The following is a 23158-nucleotide window of genomic DNA, read 5'->3' on the forward strand; positions in this document are numbered from 1 at the left end:
CTGGAGATATAAGCTACTACTTATATCTCTACTCTGGATCTGTCTTTGAACTGGCGCAGACAGGATGGTGTTAAAACTCTTTTTGATTCGCCTCCACAGGAAAATCCTTTTCTTGGGCTTCTCTTGTTCAGTCATTGTTCTGCTTTGCTGACTCTTCTGCTTGAGGTTCATATTCGTGAGGTGGTGTTAGGATTGCATCTTCAGTTAATGTAACCTCTGTCTGTGGCTGTTTTTCCATCAAGTCACTCTCTCCTTCTGTGGAAACCGTTTCCTCTTCGATTGCTGCTGATAATTGTTTCATTTGAATGAATCTCATTTTTAATGTTGTTATCTGTCGGATCCCCAACTGTTTCTGGCACTGAATTCTCTTGGTGACTATAGGCTACAGGAACATTGTCTTGACCTGGGGTTTCCAAAGTAGAGGCAGTATTCATTGCTGCCTCTGTCCTGTACTGACCTGCAGATCTGTCAAATAGCTCGCTCTGCTGTTCCTGAGGCTTGTTCAGTTGGGTTTCAAAGGGCAATGCAAAGGGATCAGTTTGGGTTGAAATAGTTTTTTGATCTGGTTTTGTCTGACTGCTGGTTTCACACACAAACATCTCAGTTTAGGTGGAAATCGTTCGTCTCACCGTTTTGTCCTGATAGCTAGTTTCCTGTCCAGCCATGTCCATTTGAACTGAATCAGATCGATGACGAAATGTCCTACGCTGTGCGTGTTCACGTATGTCTCTCTGAATTTGAGGAGAAAACATCGAATTGCTGCTTTGTCTTCTGTCTGATACTCCATTCCTCATCAGATCTTTCTGATGTCTAAGCTGAGCATTTAGTTTACGATTTGTATCGAACATCTCGTCGAGCTGTCTCATTAAATATTTCTGGACTCTGATACACTTCATTTCAGACTCCTTAAATTTAGCAAGACATGCACAGTCTGCTTTACTTTCCTTTTTCAAGGAAGCCGCCTCGTCACGTCCCTTTGCTGGCATTGAAACGTTTTGTGGTTCGATATTCTCAGGAAAAAAACTTACATTTAAGTGAGGCTCTGAGTTGGGGAGCGTTTTCCAAAATGTCTTTGTTCTGCTGCTGGCCAAACCTGCCTGATCACTTTGCTTTTCATTCAGAGGGCCGTCACTGTTGTCACCGTTTTCAGTAAAAAAGGTTAGATCGATACAAGCGTCTGACTCGGGGAAAGATTTCCATAGCAGTGGCTTCTTCTTGATGCTCTTCGTCTTTCGTCTTTGTTGGTCCCGTTTTTGATCCATTTCCTTCTGTGACTCTGGTGGATTTGTTTTCGATGGCCGGCTGTGCTGTAGAATTCACTGGTTCATCGTTACAACTCTTCTTCTTGTTGGACTCGCTCTCAGGTGGCTCTTTTTGATCCACCGTCTCCAGTGGTTTGGTGATCAATTTCTTTTCAGTCATCAATGAAGCGTCCTGCTGTTCGATGTTTTCAGCAGACTTCTTTTGCTCCTGCGTCTCCAACCAGACAGCAAATGGCACCATAACAGACTCCCAGGGGAACAGGACACAGAAAAACCAAGACATAAATACACTGAAAAACACAGATCATAATCTTTAGTTTTATTATAATAAAATATGTAACTGGAAAGACGCTTTTTATTGACTGGCTTAACTGATGCTAGTCAACGGAAAAATAGTCAAGTGACGATATAATTTTCCATGTGACATGTTGGATGCAGTCAACTGATGACTTTCAGAAATATCCAGAACAGTGACGTGCGCTCAGGGGAGGCACTTTCTCAGCACATTCTGTTCTCTGAAGGTGAATAAAACTGGGAAATTGGTGTAATTTCCTGGTTTCCTGTCAGTGAGCTGATTAGTTTGTGTATTCATGGTGTTTTCTGACAGTTACTGGAGTCTGTCTACCTTCTTTCTAATCTCCCACTGATACATGTTGTTGCATCCATTTTAATAAGAAAGTTATTTGGTTTATCAGCAACATGTTTAGTCTGACACATCCGTTTATTATTATTATTATTTTAAAATGTATGTTCCACATGGAAACACCTTCCCTCCGGGGGAATCCCAAGGCGAATTAGAAATAAAAATCTTACAATGGATGAAGATGAGTACTGATGTCGTCAGGCACGTGCAGAGGGCGGGGAGGTTAAAGGGGCTTGAGCACCTGCCCCTTTTGCTCCTTGCCCCCAAGTGCCCTTTTGGTAAATTTTTTATTTATTATTATTTCGTAAGCCCTCTGACACATAATTGCATGTACTGAAATCATTGTTTTTTTGTTGTATTTTTTTAAGAAAAACAACATAATAAGCCCCTCCGGTCACCTTGTTACCTTTGACCTTTTGCCCATGACGCACGACACAGTTGCCTCTCGCACAGTGAGATAAGGCGGCTAACTGCAGAGCTCAACATAATGAACATTGCAGATTACAGGACAGTTTTTGGTGAATCAAAAAAAAAAGTTTTTGGTGAATAAAGTGGAGGCTACACCAGTTTTATAGTCCCTTCACTAGCTTCCTGTAGCTCAGACAATAGACTTTAAAATACTGTTGGTTTATAAATCACTAAACGGGTTAGCACCACAATACATTGAAGAGTATTGGGTTTGAATATTGCAATACAAAATAGACCTATAACAAAATAGACCTGCAGAAAGAAATTACTAATAAATATCTTACATATGCATAGTATGCTCTATATAGAAATGTTCCTTAGCTTTGATTGTATATCTCACAATTTTGTAATTTATCTGTCTAAGAATGCGGTTAGATGTGCCCCTTTTTGAGCACCTGCCCCTTTAGTGGTCTCTGCACGGCCCTGTATGTAACTACGGTTCTATGAATCCCGGATGACCGCCAGAGATTCTCCATCACTCAGAATCCTTGCGTTTCGCGAGAAGATTCTGTAGGAACAGAGCCTCCCATAACGTCATGCTATGCAGCCTCTGATTGATCATCCGATATGTCACTGGTGTGACTCCGTTGATATTATTGCTCGAAAAGCGCATGCGCGAAGGGAACATTCAGTGCTTTCAGCACCGCCCTCTGGCGGTCAGTAGGGATGAAATAGAACGGATTATATGTCTAGCTCTGCTGTTTTTGCCTGTGGTTCTAATGGACCTTACCACAGGGGCCGGGTTTCATTGGCTAATGCCCATTTTACATCACAGCGCAGCTACCACGTGCTTGACCGTCTCACAAACGCAAGCTACTGTAGTAAACACATGCTTATGTACATTATGGACTAGCAGACCGGCAGAAAGTTTTTGCGTCAGGACTCGAAAAAGAATGGTTCTCCACCGTCAGTGGGGTATCTGTACGGCGATGTCGGGTATCCTGATCGTATTTGTGGAACTAAAATTCAGATTTCCAAAATCTGAAACGGAATGTCTTGCTTGGATTAAAGCTTGTGCACGACCGCATTTGCAGCTCAACCATCGTAGGATCAATAAGAACAAAGGAGTGTCTGCTGGTGTAAGTATTATTGCTTTGCTTTCTTTGTGTTTAGTGAATGAAAAAAAGAAAGTCAATAATAAACACATCCATTATGAAAACCTTTTAGCCAAGTACAGCATAATGGCAGTACCGATACAACTTCTCCACCTTGAACCCTGTCTGTTACACAGTCTTACAATTAGCTGAACAGATCAATATGCAATGTGTACCGTATCTGACGTACATTAAAGATTTTATTTTACCTGAAAAGGCTTTTTACTAAACTGTAATCATGTTAGCCACGCTAGCACCGAGTACCGTGTATAAGGCTTAGGCACATTCGAACCCTCTAAACCAGTGGTCCCGAAGCTATGGCCCGTGGGCCGGATCCGGCCCACCTCCACATTTGGTCCGGCCCCCTGAACAATACCAGAGAGCATTTAGATTTGTTTTCATATACGTATTTTCCGGACTATAAGCCGTTACTTTTTTCCTAAGCTTTGAACCATGTGGCTTATATGTGGATTTTTCTTCAACCACCAGGGGGCTCTTTAGCAGGAAGTGAATCATTGGAAGTCAAAATTGGAAATAAAAGAAGAAAGCGCCCATTAAAACGGAATTAGGTTTTAATAGGGAATTTAAATTTCAGAATGTTGATCAGTTAAATAGCATTGAGGAGGAAAAAGAAGACTTTTAGTTGGTTTTTTTTATAATACTGGGCTCATTATGAGAATTTGGGGTATAGATATTAGGATCCAGTAGTTGGCAGTAGTGCAACAATAATGGATGCAAGCTGCCGTTGGAATCTAAAGAAGAAAAAGGTGCCCATTTTCATTTAGCACGCTAGTAGCAGACACGAAGGATCAGCACTTTTACCGTTAGTTACCGTTCGGAAACTACCGCAATCAGTTCAGTTAAATCTAAATTTGGCAACTTTTTCTTTTTCATCCGTAATAAATGTGATATTCAATTGACCTGTTACGACTCAAATTTTGGCTGTCCGCCAAAATGTCTGCGGCTTATATGTGTATGTTTACTGTTTTTTTGTTTGTTTTTTTTTTAAATTTTGGGGTTGTGGTTTATAGTCTGGTGCGGCTTATAGTCCAGAAAATACGGTATTTACTTCATTAATAGTGTTATTTCCTGGATTTTTTCCGTGAAGAACCCAGAGAGGGTCATTTGATTGTGCTTTCTGAAAAAACAATACATTTTTACATTTAGGCACTCCTGCAAACGTCACACTTTTTCTGTTACGCTCTGACTCCGGCCCCCCACCAGAGAAGGGAAAAGTTATGTGGCCCTCACAGGAAAAAGTTTGGGGACCCTTGATGTAAACCATGAATGCCCGACTTACCCAGCCTTGCAAGAACAATAGGCGTCAGTGATCTTGTCCACAGCTATATTTATGCTGGGGGTGTGAGAATCTGTTTTCCTCATCGACCGGTAGCTTTTCGCTGTGACTTGCACAATGTTTGAGGCATCGCGTGGCTCAAACACCTTGATGTCGTCCAAAAAAAGATGACATGAACTTGTTGGTTCCCTTGTCCATTGTCGTGGCTGATATTTTGTGAAAATCCGGCAGAAATGCTACACTAATCGACTTAGAAATACTCCGCAGAGTCAGTCGAAATGGAAAATGCCACGTTTACACATAGAAGCTAAGCACCGCGAGGCTTTGCTTGTGAGAAATGTAGTCACGTGGGACTTTCGAGGGGCGTTTCTGGGCGGAGCTCGGTAAGGTCCATATGCCGTCTACAAAGACACGGCCATCAACCAATCAGAGCCAGGAAGCGTGTCTTAGAACCGTCAACGCTTCTGCACGTTGTTCAATGAGGTAATGGCAGGGAAGCAAGTTACCGTTACAGAAAAACTATTTGTCGTCATCAGTGGCTATGCTAACTAGCTTGATACAAGGCTCTAATTAGAGCTTGTACACCCTCTACTGGTTAGATACAGCCAGATTCACTATTGAGCCAATTTACTTTGTAGAAATTATACTCAAGATAATTTAGCAACTGCTTGACATTTTAAGTACCGGTAAAAGTACATTCGGACAGGAACGGTTTTAAAGGAAGAATGAACTTGAAGTGACTGCTCTTACACGGTGCTACTCTGCTATCGCTTCATGGCAGAACCAATCTGTTCAATGATGAACAGGTGTGTAATCTGAGCGTCTCTCATGTTCGCAGTTATAAATTATTACGAACAAGCGGAGGGTTTCAGAGTAAATACATTTTATTAACATTCACAATTGTTCATCAACCAAAATGCTAAACAGCTTCATTAATTCCTACAAATGGAACTGAACAACTCTTCTCCTTGGCGGGATTAAAATGCTAAACTGTGCTGCGTGTAGCATGAAAGGGTTAATGACATGTCCAATTCAGGACACATAAAACAAAACAGAAAACAAAGGTGATTCAATGATTCTACCAGCTGAGCTACATTAGTGAAGTTGTACTCCAGGTTTTACACCAAGCCCTTTTGTTTGTTTTTAGGGCTCTGACCTTGTTGACCCCCAGAGAGTCTGTAAAATTTTAAAAGGGTTTAAAAACACTGCAGGATGGAAGCTCGCCGGCTAAATGACCCACAATGCACCATTTTACACTTTACAAACTTATTGAACCACTTACATTTCCCTCATCTTTGTCCAAATGTTATTATTTTCTATATGAAAAAAAAGCATTTTATTTAAATCCCAGTTTTCAACTTGAGCAGATGATCAAAAGTCGAACTTTATTTGCTACGTAAATGGTAAACATCACATTGCGTTGGTTCCCAATGATTCCTAATAAATTTCTCCAGCTGGTTCCCTTTTAAATCACAGTGTGGGATGTTCCTCTTTACCCCCCAAACTATTTGTTATTAAAATATCTAGACTTTTCTCATATAAGCATAAAAACATTCAATAGAGCAACAATCTTAACTGTATAAAACACCTACATTGTTCCAGTACTCGTTTCTTCAATGCCAACATAAACTTTCTCACATCCTGGATAGCCAAAGGAAAAAAAAAAAAAGAAGAAAAAATCAGCAGTTCTCGTTGGAATCCAGAGGAATGGAGATGCTACAACTCCCCCCCACACACACAAAAAAATACTTCATTTACCTTTTTTTGTTTTGCTTTTTCTTTTTTTTTTACCACACTTAAAACCTCGAACCTTCTGTTTTACTGTGATTCCATCCCATCGAGTGGCACGTTTAGCGACGGAGCACCGCGTCCGGCTCCAACCGTGCAGAAACCTCACAGAGTTAGCCGAGTCGCATTCAGAGCGCAGAGGAGGAGGACGTGTCCGTCCATGATGCTGCCTACGCTGGGCCTTCTGTGTCTGCATGTGTGGAGCGGGGCACTGTCGCGTTTCCAAAGTGGTTATGGGTAAGCAGTTTGTTCGTCCAGCAGGAGGAATCTACAAGACTTCCTTCCCTGCTTGTACCAGGTCAGTAAGGGATGGAGGGAGAGATCCTCGGTGGCTCCATGTCAGATGTTTGTGGTCCAGCACTGAGATCCAGAGGAAACCACTCGAGTTGCTCCAGGAAGCTCTTCCAACGAAACCAGAGAGAAATCATGAGTGAACATCAATGGGCTGAAGAAAAGACGTCGCTGACAGATAAACAGATTCGTGACGCTTCAGAAGAGACGGCGGTGTCATTGATCCCCTACTTAACAACAAAATGGCTGCTCAAAACCAGCTTGTGACCAGCATTACTCTGACACCCCTAAATAAAGTGCAACTCAGAAGACATGCAACTAGTTAACACAGTCCATCTGTTTCCTGGAGGAAAAACTGAAAGGGGCAGAAAAGACTTGAGGAAGAGCTTCAACATATGGCAGGATGGGCAACCCGAATAATACAGCTGCAGTAGAACGGTTTAGATAAGATATGTTTGTGTATTAGAGTGGCCTAGTCAAAGTTGAGACGTAAAAACAACCAATTAGGGATGAGAGGCACTTAAATCTTTGTTTTCCATCAAATCCAACAAGGAAAAATGGGCAAAGCTAATAGACTCGTGCCCCAAATGACTACAATTGCATCAGTGTTTTATTTCAGTGAAGGATCAAATCAGGGAGGCTGATAACACATGCACACCACACATCTCAGATTTCTATTTGCTGGGGGGGGGAAAATGTAAAAAAGTATTTTTGGAGGTTGACAATCTTTAAAACATGAGGTGATAAAAATACAGGTTCTTCTCAAAAAATGAGCACATTGTGATAAAGTTCATTATTTTCCGTAATGTAATGATAAAAATTAAACTGTCACATATTTTAGATTCATTGCACACCAACTGAAATATTTCAGGTCTTTTATTGTTTTAATACTGATGATTTTGACATACAGCTCATGAAAACCTAAAATCCCTGTCTCAAAAAATTAGCATATCATGAAAAGATTCTCTGAACGACCAGTTAACCTGATCATCTGAATCAACAAAGTAACTCTAAACACCTGCAAAAGATTCATGAGGCTTTTAAAAACTCCCAGCCTGGTTCATTACTCAAAACCGCAATCATGGGTAAGACTGCTGACCTGACTGCTGTCCAGAAGGCCATCATTGATGCCCTCAAGCAAGAGGGTAAGACACAGAAAGACATTTCTGAACCAATAGGCTGTTCCCAGAGTGCTGCATCAAGGCACCTCAGTGGGAAGGAAAATGTGTGGCAGAAAACGCTGCACAACGAGAAGAGGTGACCGGACCCTGAGGAAGATTGTGGAGAAGGGCCGATTCCAGACCTTGGGGGACCTGTGGAGCAGTGGATTGAGTCTGGAGTAGAAACATCCAGAGCCACCGTGCAGGAAAGGGGCTACAGGTGCTGCATTCCCCAGGTCAAAGGTCAAGCCACTGTTGAACCAGAAACAGCGGCAGAAGCGCCTGACCTGGGCTACAGAGAAGCTGCACTGGACTGTTGCTCAGTGGTCCAAAGTACTTTTTTCGGATGAAAGCAAATTTTGCATGTCATTCGGAAATCAAGGTGCCAGAGTCTGGAGGAAGACTGGGGAGAAGGAAATGCCAAAAGGCCAGAAGTCCAGTGTCAAGAACCCACAGTCAGTGATGGTCTGGGGAGCCATGTCAGCTGCTGGTGTTGGTCCACTGTGCTTTATCAAGGGCAGGGTCAATGTAGCAGCTATCAGGAGGTTTTGGAGCCCTTCATGCTCCATCTGCTGAAAAGCTTTATGGAGATGAAGATTTAATTTTTCAGCACGACTTGGCACCTGCTCACAGAGCCAAAACCACTGGTATTACTGACCATGGTATTACTGTGCTCAACTGGCCTGCCAACTCTCCTGACCTGAACCCCATAGAGAATCTGTGGGATATTGTGAAGAGAAAGTTGAGAGACGCAAGATCCAACACTCTGGATGAGCTTAAGGCTATCGAAGCATCCTGGGCTCCATAACACCTCAGCAGAGCCACAGGCTGATTGCCTCCATGCCGCATTGAAGGCTGCAAAATGATTCCTGACCAAGTATTGAGTGCATAACTGAACATAATTATTTGAAGGTTGACTTTTTTGGTATTAAAACACATTTCTTTTATTGGTCGGATGAAATATGCTAATTTTTTGAGATAGGAATTTTGGGTTTTTATGAGCTGTATGCCAAAATCATCAGTATTAAAACAATAAAAGACCTGAAATATTTCAGTTGGTGTGCAATGAATCTAAAACATATGACAGTTTAATTTTTATCATTACATTATGGAAAATAATGAACTTTATCACAATATGCTAATTTTTTGTTTCAGAAAAACATAATTTAGCTTAGCATACCTCTGCGGTGTGTGAGCTTCTAGTCTGACCACAAGGAGGCAGTAGAGAGCCAAAGATAAAGACGAGATGGACGTTTATTCCGACTACAAAACATTATTTACTTAAGTGTCTAACTTCCCGTTATGCGGGCAGTTTATTTTGCTTACGTCTGTCTTAAAACACACTGCTGGATGGAAATGTGGGAACGTGTGTGTGTGTTTGTGAGCCTTTGAGCAAACCGCTGACGGCGCCTGCCTGGATGGAAACGCAGCGCAGGAATGCGGCGCCCAGACAGAGCCGCTCTTTGAAGTTCGAACATGCCGGACCGGCTCAATCACAAACAGGTGCGTGCGCAAAGAAAACCCCTCCAGTCTGACGTGTCCGTCAACAAATGCGAATCTGCGGCTTCAGTTTTTGTAAGCAGCAGCTGCTGCTCCTCACCTCCTCAGTTGATGAGGATGCCAGCGGAGCGTCCCTCCTCCTCCTTCATGTTCCTCAGGTTGTTCTCGGCCTCGTCCACGGTCCTGAAACACAAGGCGCTCCCGATTGGTTTGGGGCCTCCCGAAGAAACGCGAGCGGAGACTTTGGTGTGGCGCTTACGTTAGAAAGTCCCTGACGTCCTCCACGGTGATCTCCCCGGTGGTGTCCAGGGTGAGGTCGGCGCAGCTCAGGGGGGAGTCCAGCGGGGTCTCCAGGATGGGAGAAGACAGGGTGCAGGGAGACGCCTCCGTTCGCCCTGAGAGGGAGGAATCCGCACATCGTAAATGATTCACTTTACACCCGAGGCTGCTGATTGTGGTGTGTGGCAGGGAGACACACGCTTGGTGTAAAGGTGTAAAGGGAGCGATTTCACGATTAAAATTCCGCGTCAAGTAAAAAAAAAAAAACATGCAGCGCCATCATTTTTCTATCACTTCCTGTTGTCGTGTTTATCTTTTCTGCCAGTAATAACATCCGGTTGTTGATCACATGACGAGTGTGATGCGAAAAAAGCGTTCCCCTGCCAGCGCTGCGAAACGTACTAGTTTCTATAAGGCTAAAAAAAACACTTCATCCTAGCGCGAAAACTTTATATCAAAACAAGCATTTTTAAAAAATTTATTTGCCGTGTTTTCATTAAGCACATTTATTTTCGAAATGTCAAATGGCGCAATTTTAAGGTTAATGGAAATGCAGCTAAAGACGCAATCTGAAAGTTGCTGAGTGATGCTAAACCAGACTCAGCTTAACTTTTCAAACTTCTAGTTTTCCTTCATTTTAAGCTAACACGACTAATATTTCATTTGCAAAACAAACAAAAAGAAAACAAAAAACGACCTCTGCTACTCTGCTAAAAGCTTATAAACTTCTAAGTTTGAACTTTAAAAAAAAAGTCATCCTAAAAGTTCTATCTTTCATTCATTATTCTGTTATTTAGAAACAAGAAAATAATTGTAGTCATCATAACTGACCTAAGCAGTTTTTTTATACATCTCTTGTAAAACATTTAGCTTCAGCTGCAGGTTTAAAGACAAATAATAAAGTTATGTGTTGCATTTAGTTTGTTATTGTGACGCACTTTAAAGCAGCCATTTTTTTTTTTTAATGTCTGTATTTATAAAGCATTAATTACAATGATGAATGGCTAAAAAATATCTCTACACTCAAGCATTTAGAAAGCTGGCTCATATAAAAAGGTCAACATTTTAAAAACTGCTGTAAAACTGCTAAGTAACCAGAAAGTGCAGGGTAAAAACCAGAAAAAAGAAATTGAGCCGTTTCCACAACAACCGGTGCTCCCTGCCAGAGATGGGAGAGGCAACTGGGGCATGCTCAATGGTTACCATGGAGACTGGACAGGACAAGCCCCCCCTCAGAGGCATGGTCAGGGTTTTGGAGGCTTCAGAGAGTTGTTTAAAAATAAAAACGTTATAATAGATAGGGAAGAGCGAGGGGGCGGGAAGAGAACAAGAGAGGGTGCGATCAGACGTACCCTCAGCCTGACCCGTTTGGTTTCTGTGGGTCCCGTTGGCCTGCGGGTGCATTGTTGTACCATCGCTGTGGAGACAGACACACACACAACACTTAGTCTGGCAGCTAATACAGTAGTAAAGCTCAGTGAGAGTTTAGTTTTTATTTGGGTGTGAAGCATAAGGAGAACGGCAGGCTTAGCAGATTTTACTGACGCCAAAACTATTAGAGATCAACAGCAGCAAAAAGACGTTTCTGAAAGGGACATGTCATGTCGTTAACCTTCACATGGAGTTTTATTTTCATGAGGACAGAGTCATTTTCAAACAGCGCCTGCTTGTTCTGATTCTGGAGTGAAATTTGAAAAACACAGAAAAGAAAAGAAACACTTTTCAGCGTCACTGATCGAGTGTCTACATTGCAAAATGGGTTTCGTAATCGGCCTGGATAAGACCCGTCAACATGTAATTGATCCTTTAGACGAACAGAAGTAAACACTTTCAGTCCTCAGAAGAACACGGATTCATCCAGAACCCAAAGCAAGCGACTCGGCCTCAAAGTTGGGAAAGAGGATCGGTTTCTGTTGTGTAATTCGTGTTAATTACAGTTTATATCGTTTGGGAAGTGAGCAAAGTAATTGTTTCTGTTTTGCAAGAGGAATTCGTCTTCACTGCTGCTGAACGCATGACTTCAGCCGCTCAGCAGCCTGAGTATGAGAAACTCAGTAACTCCCCACCACAAGGAGCATTGGCAACCATTAGTGGTTCATATCTTGGTCTTTAGATATCATTAAGAAAGACTCTGGTTTCTGTTTGTAGATACTGACAGAGCAGAGACCGTAGAATATTTAGAAGAAAAAGCAAAAGATGTTGAACACCAACTGACCTGCTGGTGCCTTTGACTCGAGTTCCAGTTTTTAACTCTTGACTAATTATAGTGACTTTCAGCCTACTTGAACCTTCTGGTTATGAATAATGATTCATATTTGGAGAAGAGCCGATTTACTGTCATCACAAAAATAGTTCAATTTTTAACCTCTTTAGCCTCTTGCATGACGCTGTTAGCACAGAAGAAAGCAGGTAATTACGATTACACAGCATATTTGCTATAATACGTCAAGCCTTCCTGTTATCTGCTGGAAGTCATGCACTCTCTCTCCCTCTCTCAACTTAAATAAATAAAAAGAACAACAGAAATTAGCTGGTAGCACTTGTGGAGCATTCAATGACTGGATAAAAGTCAGACTTTTCCCAGTTTTAGATGAGTTGGCCTGTGACTGGAGTCAGTTAGGTTGATTTCCTGGTGATCAGATCAGATATTGATTTCAGTGGTGGGACTCAAAATTTTTAATCAAGTTTAGTTTCAGCGTCTGTAAATAAGCGCATTTTAATCAAAAACCATACATCGGCAAAAATATTTTCAATTCAAAAATCCTTTTTGCTGCCAAAGTGTTGAATAAATAGAAATATGAGATAAACAACAAATATATTTACTGATTTTAGTCTTATTCAGATTAGTGTAAAGTGCTTTCAAGTGTTTCAGGAATCCAGGATCATTCATGAAACTTCTTTGAAGAAAAAATAAAACACTTTAAAAATGTGAACTGTGGACGCTGATATGTTTAGCATTAAGTTGGCATTTCAGGCTATAATAGCTAATCTATTAGACCAACTCCTGCTGGCACAACAATAGTTGTTTCCAGCATCATGTTAGTTTATTTAGTCATTTCTGATCCTTCCAAATATATGAAGAATTATTCCAGTAGATAATTAAATGTTTCCTGTATTATAGAGTAAAAGTTCATGAGCCAAAAACTTCAAAGTCGCACGTTTTCAGAGTGCGTTACCTGGTAGCTGTGGGCTCTAGTGGTCGGTCCAGCTGCACAGAGCAGAGCGGTTCTGTTAGAACCTTGGCAGAAAGGGAAAACCTTTCATACTCTGAAGGGGAGATCAGGTAAAATCCTGCGGAAAACAACAAAACGCACGTCAACCTTTAGGGAGGGAGGAGGATTCAGCCAGACCAACTCGCTTTCTGTGCCTCTCGGATGTAAACGTGTCTGATTGTTATCTGGCGAAGGATTTTTTTCAGAGCCTCACCCTGCCCGTTTCTGGTGAAGACACAGGATGCAATGCCACTGATGTCCTCCTTGCGGATGCAGTCGTATCGCACCTGGACACACGCAACGCACAATTAGAAGCACACGGTGAAATCTCCTTCGGAGGGACACGTCGTCCTGCTTCTACCTGAGGTCGGAGGGCGGGTATGGTGAAGAGGTGCATGTCTCCGAGGTTGGTGAGGCAGACGAGTGTGTGTTCGCTGTAGTCTTCCTGAGCAGCGGAGTGGAAGAGAACTAAGGCCACTTTCCTCACCCGGCAGCCTTCGTGAGCCGTCAACTTGAACTTGGTCTTGGCGCTCACTTTGGGGAGCGAGAACACCTGCGGGAGGAGGACGGTTAAAAACTGTAACCCTGGGAACGATGAACAAGAGCTCAACTTGTCTTCCTCGCTCCACCTTGAGCTGCTCCTCCGAGGCGATGAGGACAGAGTGAGCGTTGGTCATGTCCGGAGCGATGGCGAGGTCCTGTGAGGCTTCGTACGGATCCGGTAGCGGTTTCCCTCGCCCGTCCAGGACGCTGATGGACACCACGGGCGCTCTGTGCATCAGCTGGATCTCCTTACCCAGCACCGCCTCCACGCACGTGCTGCTCTCGCTCGCTCCGCCCCGCTCACACGCGCGGCCCGATCCCACGCCGGGGACCTCCAGAGCGTAGGCGTACACGCTGCCCGAGTTGGTGCCGGCCCAAAGCGTGGGGCCGTGGTGTGTACCTGACACACACACCGGGTTGAGAGTGATAAACATCGAAATACAGTGAAATTACAAACCATTCCTATCCCAAAAATGTTTGTCATGTTAACAATGATCAACAACACAAAAATGTTAAATGATGCATCAACAATTTGCATTAAGATTTGAAAACTTGCTGCTCAATCACTCTTCTTCCAATCAGACTCAGCTTGAGCAATTTTGCAACAAAGGGAGAATAAAAGTTTCCATCTCAAAGACGTGCAAAGCTGGTGGCAACAAACCCCAAGAGTCTTGTTGCTGCAAATCCAGCAAAAGTTGGTTCTACTCTTTTTTATACTTTTAAACTATTTCAGTAAAACGTCGAGGTTTTGATGGGACGAAACATGAACAGAATCAAAGGATAAGGACTTTCTGAGACGCTCGTCAACCAAATGCAGAAAAATAAATGCTGAAGCTATATTTTTAGAGTAAGCAGGACAAACCGTCACGCAGAAATGTGTCAGCGAAGCAGAGACATCTAACCACTCCTGACAATGAGTCGTCCGCTGACCGAGGCTCGATCCGTCGCTGCACAGGAGCCACTTCCTCCTGCTCTGCCAAAGCCGCGTTGGCCTCCTGAACCTATGGCAGAGACGTCGTTAGCGGTCTGCAGAGCCCGGCTCGGTCCACACGTCACAGGTCTCACCTTGCTGGTTGGGGTGGTGATGGCGCGTTTCTTTCCAGACACCCTGCTCTTACGGATGCGTCTGAAGCTTTGGCGAAGGGATTTCTTTAAGGACTTGACTCTGGACAGCGGACCCTCCATCGCCAGCGAGTCGTTGGGATGCAGGGTGCACCTGAGAGAAAGCGAGGAGCAGACATCAATTAAATTATTCAATATTTACAAATCAAACAAGAAAATGAGAGACAAGGACGATAAAAGATGTAGAGTGAGACGTTTATGCAAGGATTTGTACATCTTCAAAGTATGCTTTCCAACTTTTCTAGCAGTACACTTTGGAGATAAAAACAATACAAAAGGAAAAAAAAGATTGTTTAAATTCACTATGATAATTTTTACTGTTCTGAATAATGCATTGCTGTAGTATTCAACGTTCTGCAACAGTGACAAGGTAATTTAAAACAGAACAAAATTTAAAACGTGTCACACACACACACACACAATACATACACACACAACTGGTCTGAGAACAAATCAAAAACTCTCACAATGTCGATAATGTTGCTTAATGTAAAAACAAAAGTAAATCTTTATTACGCAGATCAATTCAGGTCGTTGAGCCATTAGGAATAATAAACAATCCAAACAAATCATGTTAACATAAATAACCTTCCTGCTCAAATTAAATCCTAAAATGTTTCTGGTAAATAGAAATGATTTTGGTTATAATAACTGATTGAAAATAAGAAATTATTGCCATCATGATCCCACAAACGTCGCCTTTCTCACCTCGCCAGCACCGTGTTTCGCCGGTGATAGTCAAACAGGCCGAACCCGTGACTCGTCCCGAAGGCGATCAGGTTCCACTCCGTTTGCAGCGCCACCGCCGTGACCGACGCGGGCGGCAGGCACTGGACCAGCACCTGCGGCTGGAAGCCCGGCGGGAAGGGCGCGGGTTTGAGGCGCGCCTCCAGCCTGTCGTGGCCCTTCCAGGTGAAGCCCTCCCTGTCCTGCAGCAGGTCCACCACCGACACGTCCACCGAGTGGTCTGACGGCTCGTCGTTGAGGGTCAGGACGATCACCTGTGGAGAGACGGTTTTATCGTTTCAGGGCAAACGGTTTGCTCTCCGTGACGTCAACATGTCCCGCGAGACACACTTTCAATTAGTCTAAGCTGTATTTTCAAGGTTTTCTTTTGAGGTTCGACGTTTTTTTAATCATTTTCTGAGCACAAAGGATAAAAGCTTTGAAGGTACAATAAAAGGTAATGTGATGGCTCCTCCCGGCGGTCGGAGCATCACAGCAGATAAACCGACATTTCCATCATGCTAAGTGTCTTCTTGTAGAGGCCTGCAGGGTCTGGTTGAAATTCAGCAACTCCATTAGCTGGAAACACGAGTTGAACCCGTCTTGCATGACAAAAACTGATGGCCAGGTCTCGCGCCATCGGTGTTTTCCTTTGCTTCCACTTAGTTAATTCTGTAAGAAGGAGAGCGAAGGAAAACACTTCCAGATGACAATGACGCAGAGGAGGTCGACATTTTTTCCAGATTTGAAAATAGATGCGACAAACTTAGCAAATATGAAGCCACAGGGAATGTGTGTTGTAAACAAAGCAAACAGTGTGAAACTTTTCTTTTCAGACTGTCAAACAATAGGAGACTCTCTGAGTGAAGCTGACGTGGTTACACAGAGTACTGAACGTGCTCTGCTGAAAATTACATTTACTTATTTTTGTTTTGCCATAGAAAGAGTTGGACAGGTGAGGTGAGGAAGCAGATGCTCACCTGGCCGGCTGTTCCGGCCACCACCAGCTTGCTGCTGTATTTGCACAGGCTGATTTTCTGGATGCCAAGTCTGGGGTCGTCGCTGTACGGGTCGAAGCAGCCCACCTGCACAGGCAAAAAGGAAGATTATTGTCATTCATTCCTGGAAAAAAAAAAAAAAAAAAAACAAAAAACACTATAGATCATTTTTCGGGCTGCAACTAATTATTTTACTAATCCCTCGATTATTCTGATTAATGTTTTTTTTTTTTTTTTTAATGGCACATTCTACAGATTTTACATTTAACCACTTAAGCCCTTTTTATGCAGTATTTCAGGATGCAAATATACAAATAATCCAATTACTTTTAGAAAATCACTTGAGGAGTTTTGGCTGAATCATATTTACAGACAAAGGTGTTTTCATCTCAAATGTAAAATATATATATTTTTCTACACTTAATTACTGATCTGAAGATGTTAATTTTTTTTCCATATCGTCTTATTTAAGTCTGTTTACTCCAGTTAACTATTAATAATTTACTAAATTAGTTGACGATTATTTCAATAACTGATTAATAGCAATTAATCGTTTCAGCCCTACACAGTTTTGTCGCTTTTTTAATAGTGGTTTATTGCCATCTAACAATTTGTGACACAAACAACTTCTGACACAAACTAGGACAAAAACGAGTCGTCTCAATCTGATTTCGGCTGCAACCTGAACCTCCTTTTCTTCCTCGTTTATTAGCAGTCCCTCCACCCTTAAACATGCACAATAATCTGTCGCTCTCCCACACAGAAACGGCAGGAATTCCTGCAGAATCGTGGCTCACATGGAGGCAGTCTCTGCAAAACACAATGCTGGAGAAGCTGAACGCAAACAAACGCAGACATGCACACAAGGAAGGAGAGAGAGAGAGAGAGAGAGCCCATAGGTCTGGTTTTCATTACAGCTGAGAAAAGAGGGAAGGTCTCTTCATCCCATATGAGGGCCACATTCCTCAACATGCAGCTCTGTTACCGTGAGACCCAAGAGGAGAAATGCGAGTGCAGCGAGAGTTGGAAAGACGAAACAATGCAAAAGGGAAAAAGAAACAAAAACCCTTCTTTATTTAAGCCTGTATTTTTGCTGTCTTCTGAACTCATCTTCATTTCACTTGAAATTCCAGCTGAGCTAATCCTGCTGACACACCAATACTCGCTTGCTGTCGTGTGGCGACTCATCTTCAAATCCTTTACTTCCCCGACTGCTGAAATTACTCGCGCTCCAAATATAAGTCAGCTTATTTAAACCACAATCAAATGTTCAAAGCCAAAGTTTTAACTACAAGCGCTGGCATCCGAACGCATGAAAAGCATCCGATAGGAAAACGAGGCCACGGACGTAGCGTTCACGGACCGAATTGGTTCCCACAGCTGGTAAAACCGAACCCTGAAGAGAAGACCTCGGTCGGAGTTGTCCTTTCGGTCCATACCTTCCTGAAAGGGGGCCATTCCTCCTCCTGCTGCATGTCGGGGTCGTTGCTGGGGTCTGGCGGCTCGTCACAGTCGGTGTGGAAGACGTTGGCCGTGCCGAGCTTGTAGAGCGGCGTGAGGGCGACGCCCGACGCGTCCCAGAAGCGCACCGTCCCGTCCTCGTGCCTGGAAACGCCAGATGAATGAAATCAGAGGAAATCAAACAAAGTTGTGACTCATGAGTGTAGCTCAGCACGTCAGAGTGGGGATTTTTCTAAAATAAAACACAATTTCCATCTCTTTTATTCTTTTGCTCTCCCTTTTTTTTTTTTAAGACGAAAATGTTTCAAATGTTTTGTCTTTGATCTTTTTGTGGTGGTAGCTTTTCTAGCTGAATTTAGCATTTTATTTCTTTGTTCTTCCCAAATAGAAATGTACATTTCCAGCATAGAGACTGAATCTTCTACTGTCTATTTATAAAAAAAAAAACACAAAAAAACCCCTCCAAGATATTAGAAGATCTTACGATGCTGATAAATGTTGGGTAAATATTGTAATAATAATATCCTTTCTCTTTCTCATATCTGCTTCCATCACTTTGTGACTTTTTGCCTTTGCAGCTAAGACATCGTCTACCTGGATAAATATTATACTAACATTAAAAATACAAGTTTCTAACACTTTGAATTCAACTGAACTCCAACTATCCTAATATTGCATAAACAATATATTCACAATATGCTTGGCAGCCTTTAATTTGTAGCTTAACTAAAATATTAGCACCGACCAATCAGGTTTCTTTATGCACAAAGAATCGCAAGAGCGCAAAATATTCAACAAAATTTCATATTCAATCTGCTCAGTTTTTATACTTTCTTAATGGGGGATTTATGAAACTAGTGCATGGAACATGTTAAAAGTCAAAAATTCAGGGCGTCCAGTTTGCACGGGCTGGTTATCAGTCTCAATTATTAGCAAAGCTGTAAAGCTGCAGTTTGAAAACCACTGAAATATTCCGTCGTTCGTTCCTGTGGTTTGGTTCAAAGTCCTTCCAGTGGGACGAGGTAGAAAGAGCGAGCCAGAGCGGCCGGGGCTTTCCCAGACTTTTACAGGGCGAAAGTAACACTGCCTTTCTGTCTGTTCTGCTGCTGTGCACTGCCAGACAGCTGGCTGAAACGAAGCTGTTACAAGAAAACACAAACTGCCACGGACTTCCAAGTCGACGCATCAAACTCAAAACTACAACGATACATTTCACAGATAAAATTAAAGCAGAAATCTGTTTTTGTGTTGAATGGCAGCGTAAAAACTGCTTCACACTCTGGTTTCTGATTAAATTGATCATTCCATGAAAAGCTAAAACCAGACCAAGTCCAACTCCTGGCAGGTTTAACCATCCTGACAGTCGGATCGGCTTGTCGGATCTGACCAGAGGTTCCGGCTGCTCTTGTCGTTGTTCCTCCTCTTGAGCGTCAGAAATGGCGTGGAAAACGTGCTCTTCTTTATGCTGCGTGTTAAACTGAGGCTTAGTAAGAGTGTTAAAGCACAAACCCGGTCAAAAGCAGCTCTTGATGTTTGGGTGGAGGCGCCAGATTCTTTCCTCCACATATGGGCCAGCTCTGCACAAACAGGGGAGAAAAAAAAAGAAAAGAAAAGGAGTTGGGGCAAATTAGGACCCTAAAAAAAGCAGCAGTAATTGTTCGCTTACTAAATTGCCCAGAACAAATAAATGCTTCTGCTTTGTTTTCCCCGTCGTCGTGACGTCAGCTTGAACGTTTACTGCGGTGAGCATATTCTCCGCTCTTCTGCTGCCTCCAGTCTCTCTGGTTTTGCCGCACGCAGAACCAACAAAGAGCAGCGATTTACGAACGCAGCGGCGGCAGCTGTTTGTGTCCGTCTGCCACCAATCAAACAGCTGATCCAAGCTAAAAGACTGACGGCTAACACCTGCCGTTTAAGCTAAGCTAGGGACTAGGCCTGTTGCAATAAATCAGTTAATCACTCAATAATTTACATTTGCATGATTTGTTTTGATCTTTTTTCTCTTGATCTACCAAAAACTGGATGACAAAAGTCTTCAGTCTGGTGGCACTTCGGTCTGAACTAGTCGCTTGCTTGAAGGACAATCTTCATAATTCATTTTATTTGTAGTTTCTGTTTTGTTTATTTTGTCCCAGTAAAACATTCATTAGAAATTAATTGATGAATGAGTTCTTGCATCGCTATGCCAATACCAGTATATTACTTGAAAATGGCCTCAAAACAACAACATTACTGTTTATCGCAATAAACTCTGGAACAATTTGTCGTCTAGCAACATTTGTTATCGTGACAGGCCGACTAAGAATGCATCGTGTTTGTTTCCTCTTCTTAAGATCAGAAAGTTTAACTCAACCAGCTTAACTTTTACGGGTTTTAATGTGATCCTACACATTAAAACCCCTGAAGAAACAAGGCTTCTCTCTATTCAGATTTCTTTTGAACTTTAAAATAAACCCAAACATAGAGAGTTAACCACGCTCCATTCCAACACATCAGGTTAAGCCGTTTACCTTGGATTCCCACAAACTGATTATCCGGATTACACATCTAACCCACTTTAAAAACCAACCCTGGTGTTTACAGCGACTTGCCAACAGATAAATCTTCCTTTAAGCCTGCTGGGTTTGAAGAAAAGGCCTTTTTCCTCCGCCAGCGGCTCCTCACCATGTGTGTGTGCTGCCGGCTCCGCTGCGCCTTGCCCGCGTTGATTAACCTCTCCCAGAGTTTAGGAGGCACGCTGGAGATGTGGCAGGAGCAGGTGATGGCTGAAGAGTGGAGGGGAGCGAGGTAGGGCGTGGGCAGGGTGGGCCACCCTGGGGTCTGCAGGTCAATCACAACCAGCTCCTCTTCCAGCAGCACCACTAAAGCCGACGGGTCGTCGAACTCTGGGAGGGGGGAGAGAGGAAAAACTGATTGAAGAGAGAAGGGGAATAAAACACATCTTAATAAAATAGAAGCTTGATGAAAAGTGATGCAGTGTCTGGTTCAGGAGAGTGTGTGTGTGTGTGTGTGGTGAAGCACTAATGGCAGCTGCACTTCATGCCTTAATCTTCCTCCAAACTCTCTAATGGCCTTGCTTCACCAAGTTACACCAATTGCTAGTACATGTTTTGTTTTTATTAAAATAAACCTTTTCCTTCCACTAAACTTTCCATCAATATGTTTGCATCTAGAACTCAAAACAGCTTCTATACAAATAAAATTATTTGTAGCTTATGGAAGGTGTTAACGGCCGTCTGGTGAATTTTTTTTGCGTGGCCTTAAATGATATTTACATTTTCTGAGAAAATTCACGTAAATTTTTAACTTCATAAAATATTCTGTTCATAAATGACACTGGGTTACAAAAAAATAGATTTTTTGGAAGTTGTCTATGTTTTTCCAATTTTGCATTAGGACAATTTTGCAATCTAAAGATGACACATTTTTCTCAATCAGGTTTTTATCCTAATCTGACTCAGGGAAAGCCGATCTTCTGACTAAAATTGGTTACATTTTTGTGACGTTATCAGTTCATTTCCGTTAATATTACTCTTTGTATGTTTTCTAACAAAGTGTATTAATGAAATGTTACAAATGTGGATTTCTGTAAGTTGAATAATAAACACTGATGAGAGTTAGTGCATGTAAATTGAACATCACGTCTTCATTGTGTAAAATTCTCCGTCTCTCTTCTGTCCTGATGGAGTCTCTCCTCCTGCTCATCACTCACTGATCCCAGATTCTCAGGAAACCGATCCACATGTGAGAACAAGTCCTGCATTTTGATGCTCATGTTGCATCCATAGTTCAGAAAGTTGACCCGATTGAGCAAAACCATTGTTATTATTGGATTCAGCTCCTCAAAATGACTCTAAAACCCCCCAAACAATTTGTTTGTAAAATGTTGAGCTTCACTTTTAAAATCATTGAATAAATTCAAGTAGACGGCGTTGTAAATTCTCTAACGAGGGTGGGACCGTCACCTCTGTCCGGCTCCATGCTGTGGATGGTGAAGAAGTCGATGACTCGGGATGTGAAGTCCAGAGTGACGTGCTCCTTGTCCTGCTGGATGGTCAGACAGTGGCGGTCGCCGTAGCTGGCTCTGGGCATCCCTCCGCTGTACAGCAGCACCGGAGAACTGAGATACAAAATTGTAGTGAATATTACCAGGCTGACTGTCGTTTTACTACAAGTTACTCTCAGGACGGGAGAAGATAAACAGACAATCAGGAAAGTAGCGTGTTGATGCATTTCCATGGTCCTGAAGGGCCATACTCCTCACAGTGACGTTGTGATGACTGGAGCAATTTGACTGTGGATAAATTTACTTCAAAAAGATCCAGGGGTTTCAACTCCCTTTTACGAACAAAAAGGGTTTCTGCAATTTCAATCGATTGTTTCAATTAGAAGCCGTTTTGTTTCAAGTACAAAAATCCCTGACCACAAAGCAGATGTTAAAACGCCAACTGTTTGTGCTCCGTTATGGCAGAAATTTGAGACAGTTTCGACATCAAACACATCAACTAAAACTAAAACACTCACCCCGTCTGTGAAGTCCTCCAGAGGATTTTGTTGATGGCTTTGCAAGGAAACGGACCTGCGAGGAAAACCCTGCAACTGTGAGAATGCAAACTAAAATCCCTCACATCTTTTAGTCCAAACAACAGAAACATCTCATTAAAAAAAAAGACACCATTAAGCCAAGTTTAAGTCTAGAACTTCCACAAAACACGACTGAACTAATAAACGACGTAGCCGCCGCGTCTGTCTATACATGTCTCACCATACGGGATGGTGGATGACGCTGGCTGGTGAGTGCAAGAGTTGCCACTGGTAATGGGCCACACAGCGTATCCTCCATCGTTATGGGAACTGACGAACAGGCTTCCAGAGCGTTCCCACACCAGGCTCTCCAGCTGCTGCAGGAAGGTCACCACAAACACACACAACCACCAGGCATGAACACACAGGGAGGAAAAATAATAATGATGATGATGATGATGATGTGACCCATCTTTGAGTTTTAAGTACCTGCTTGCCGAGGAACAGCTGGTCAGCGTGGCGAGTGCCCAGATCCCACAGGACCACCAAGCCGCGGCTGTAGCCAATCAGAATCTTCCCTGGCTGCTGAGGATGCTCTTGGAGGGATTCAACCGGACCCAATGACTTCCCACATCTGTACTCATCTGGCAGACTGTGCAGGAAAAAAAAAAAAAAAAAGGAAAACGTCTGTTAACTTTTGCCAGAAAACGATGGGGTTTGAAAGCTGCCCAGGAAACGATGAACTGATTACTTAAGCAACCCGTTTAATGCGACCCCTCAATTATAATAT

At 42.7% G+C, this 23158-nt stretch overlaps 1 protein-coding gene across 2 annotated transcripts in view; it reads right to left on the reverse strand.

Annotated features, from left to right (window-relative positions):
• Positions 1-5630: 5630 nt before the first annotated feature.
• The window catches only part of llgl1 (LLGL scribble cell polarity complex component 1), a 36725-nt gene continuing 19197 nt past the window's right edge, over positions 5631-23158 (reverse strand). For both annotated transcript variants that reach the window (XM_081609814.1, XM_081609815.1), the window contains exons 6-24: positions 22858-23020; positions 22610-22745; positions 22369-22423; positions 21810-21964; positions 20509-20729; positions 19354-19421; positions 17823-17988; positions 16366-16470; positions 15368-15660; positions 14603-14753; positions 14400-14538; positions 13624-13937; positions 13356-13547; positions 13209-13281; positions 12959-13073; positions 11135-11199; positions 9763-9898; positions 9604-9686; positions 5631-6953 (exon numbers count right to left, since the gene is read on the reverse strand). In XM_081609814.1, the coding sequence (XP_081465940.1) occupies positions 9608-9686; positions 9763-9898; positions 11135-11199; positions 12959-13073; positions 13209-13281; positions 13356-13547; positions 13624-13937; positions 14400-14538; positions 14603-14753; positions 15368-15660; positions 16366-16470; positions 17823-17988; positions 19354-19421; positions 20509-20729; positions 21810-21964; positions 22369-22423; positions 22610-22745; positions 22858-23020 (2626 nt within the window). In that variant the 3' untranslated portion in view covers positions 5631-6953; positions 9604-9607. The remainder of the gene's footprint in view (positions 6954-9603; positions 9687-9762; positions 9899-11134; positions 11200-12958; positions 13074-13208; positions 13282-13355; positions 13548-13623; positions 13938-14399; positions 14539-14602; positions 14754-15367; positions 15661-16365; positions 16471-17822; positions 17989-19353; positions 19422-20508; positions 20730-21809; positions 21965-22368; positions 22424-22609; positions 22746-22857; positions 23021-23158) is intronic.

Source organism: Poecilia reticulata, chromosome 8, assembly GCF_904066995.2.
Source record: "Poecilia reticulata chromosome 8, P_reticulata-male-v2, whole genome shotgun sequence".
NCBI lineage: Eukaryota > Metazoa > Chordata > Actinopteri > Cyprinodontiformes > Poeciliidae > Poecilia > Poecilia reticulata.